This window comes from Calidris pugnax, unplaced genomic scaffold, assembly GCF_001431845.1.
Source record: "Calidris pugnax isolate Ruff unplaced genomic scaffold, ASM143184v1 C14955162, whole genome shotgun sequence".
NCBI classification, from domain to species: Eukaryota; Metazoa; Chordata; class Aves; order Charadriiformes; family Scolopacidae; genus Calidris; species Calidris pugnax.
Window position 1 is genome coordinate 1 of NW_015094391.1, and position 2,476 is coordinate 2,476.

The 2,476-nt window shown below is 46.2% G+C and overlaps 1 protein-coding gene across 1 annotated transcript; it reads right to left on the minus strand.

Annotated features, from left to right (window-relative positions):
- Positions 1 to 4: 4 nt before the first annotated feature.
- LOC106900757 lies at positions 5 to 2,470 on the minus strand (the record flags this gene model as incomplete). Its single annotated transcript, XM_014962895.1, has 1 exon — positions 5 to 2,470. A coding segment is annotated over one exon (2,466 nt), but the record flags the coding sequence as incomplete, so codon positions are not given.
- Between the last annotated feature and the right edge of the window lie 6 nt (positions 2,471 to 2,476).

The window sequence follows — 2,476 nt, forward strand, 5'->3', positions numbered from 1 at the left end:
ACATATGGGCCAGATCCTCCTGAGACAGTTTGTTTACTGGAGGAAGAACAACAAGGGCATTGCATATGCTTATATACTGCAACTTATCAGGAGTAGGCCTCGCAAGAACTGTTCTCCAACCCATCTCTTCTGCTGCCGCAGAAAGAACATGGCACAAAACTGACGATGTCTCTGTTGAAATAATACCCAATGTTCTGCCATTTTTCCCCTTGGGTAACCTCTGATTGAGGATTTCCCATGCAAGGACAAAGTATGACATACAGGGGACGTTCTGAAAGCATGGGAACTTCTTTACATTGAAACAAACTGGGCCTGGAATGCAAACTCTGGATGATGCAGCAGCTGGATAACATGAAACCACGTGATCTCCCACTTTAACTTTCTTCACATCACTGCCTGTTGCTATTACTATGCCACTGAAATCCAGAGCTAGAAGTCCGTGTTTGTCTACTGCTTGTGAATTCCAATACAGTGTGTTACCAAAGTTACGACTAGACACACTAATGGGAAAATAATCTTCTGAGTGAAGACATATTTTATCCACTAGAATTTCAACGCTCTGTTTGTCAAGCTGAGTAGCAGTGCTGGTGGATAATTCAGCAGACAAGTCCTTTGCTGTGTACGGATCAGAAGTGTACAAAGTGAATGTGTCTGACTTCTGGAGAGATTTTACAGGTTGGCCATAATCTGCATCTACAAAAGGTGTGCGTCTGATTTCAGCTACATAAGCTCTTCCTTGGCTGATGCGAACTTCTGGATAGTCCACACTTGTGTGTTTCACAAGAACATCTGCTAGCACTGAGATGTCCAGCGAACTGGAAGAGCTGAGGTCAATAATCTGAAATGTGATTTCTGGAACTTCTGCGGCACAAGTTCTGGTCATGCCGTGCAACGCAAACCCGCAGTTAATATGGTCCACATCTCTTTCTGTTGTTCTGTAGGTGATAACTCTGACTGAACAGCGGGACGTTTTCTCTCTTAATGCCACAATAACTTGGCGATAGGCTTCACAACACTTTGCCAATTGGTCCACCACCTTCTTTGGGGAGTCTTCATTCAACTTTTGAATTCCCCACAGGAACAGAGTTTCATCATAATCCTTAACCTCTGCTCTCATTTTATTCTGTGTGTCCCCTTCCGAAAGGGCTTCCCAGTCTTCATACATAACGTATCTCGAATCAGGATGCAAGTATTTTTTGAGCTGCTGGGCTATCCCAAGCTTGTCAGCAAGCACTAGGACTCTGGGCGTAGGTCCCAGATATCCAGTCGTCTGCGAGACAGAGACTTCTTTCCACTTGTTTTCAAACATGTACTCATTGTCTCTGGAAGATGCTTGCTTCATGAAAGTGATGGCAACGCGCTTGAGTTCAGCCAAAACAGAGCCGTGTTTGTCCATAAAGCATCCACAGACCTCTAGGCAGTTCCCAATGGATTTGCTTGTTCTCATATAGATCATCATTTCTTCCTCCAGCGGTCGGAGCACCACCAGGCTGCCTATCCCTGAAGGAAAGCCTGCTCGGGACTGGAACGTCCTTGAGGTCATGACAGCGGTCATCTGCAGAAAACAGTCGAGCAGCACGGGATGGATGCAGTACTGGTGCATCTCTCTGGCAGTCTCCTTGTTCACCTTGATGGTTGTAATAGCTTCCTTTAGTTCCTGGCAATAGTGCACGTCGCTGAGCTGCCTGAATATGGAACCATACTGAAAGCCAATCTGAGACAGTGCTTCATAGACCTCCTCTCTGCTAACCACTGACTTGCATCTGCGATAGACCTCTTGGAAGCAGATGGTGCTTTCTTCCACCACAGCTTCAGGCCCCTTTGCAATGTGGCCTGCAGCATAAACTGCGTTGGAGGAAGAGAGGATCTCAAAGGCTGTCACTGCTTTTTGCGGACTCAGTTTGATACTCAAGACTTGGGGATTCTGTGTGAGAACACACGGCGCAGAAAAACCGATACTCATCTGGCAGTTACTCAGAGGCACTCGAGGTCTTGAGCTGTTGATCACAGAGGCCAGACCAAGCTCCACGTAAAAAGCACCAGGGACTAAAGCCACACCATTGTTCTTGTGCTCATATAAGTACGATGTTGTTTCCTGAGACAGCAGGCAGCCAAACTCTATGTTGTCACTGTTCATGCCATAAATCAAAGGATGGCTGGAGCTGACACCTTGATTTGCTTGCTGATGGATATTCAGACGGGCCATGAGTTTTTTGCGATCAAATTGATACCGTGGAATGGCCACTGGAACGCTTTGATACCCATTATAAAAGTGCTGCCAGTTGGGATTGTATCCCAGTTCGAACAGGTTTCCTACCAGGGTGAAGAGTGTCTGATACTCTGAATCAGTTTGCAAAGAAGAGAACACCTTTGTGCCTCCTCCTAGAGTTTCCTTTATGCTTCGCTGCAATACTCGGTGAGGACTTATTTCTACAAACACCACGTTTTCCCTGTCTCTCGCTGCAGTTTGGATGGC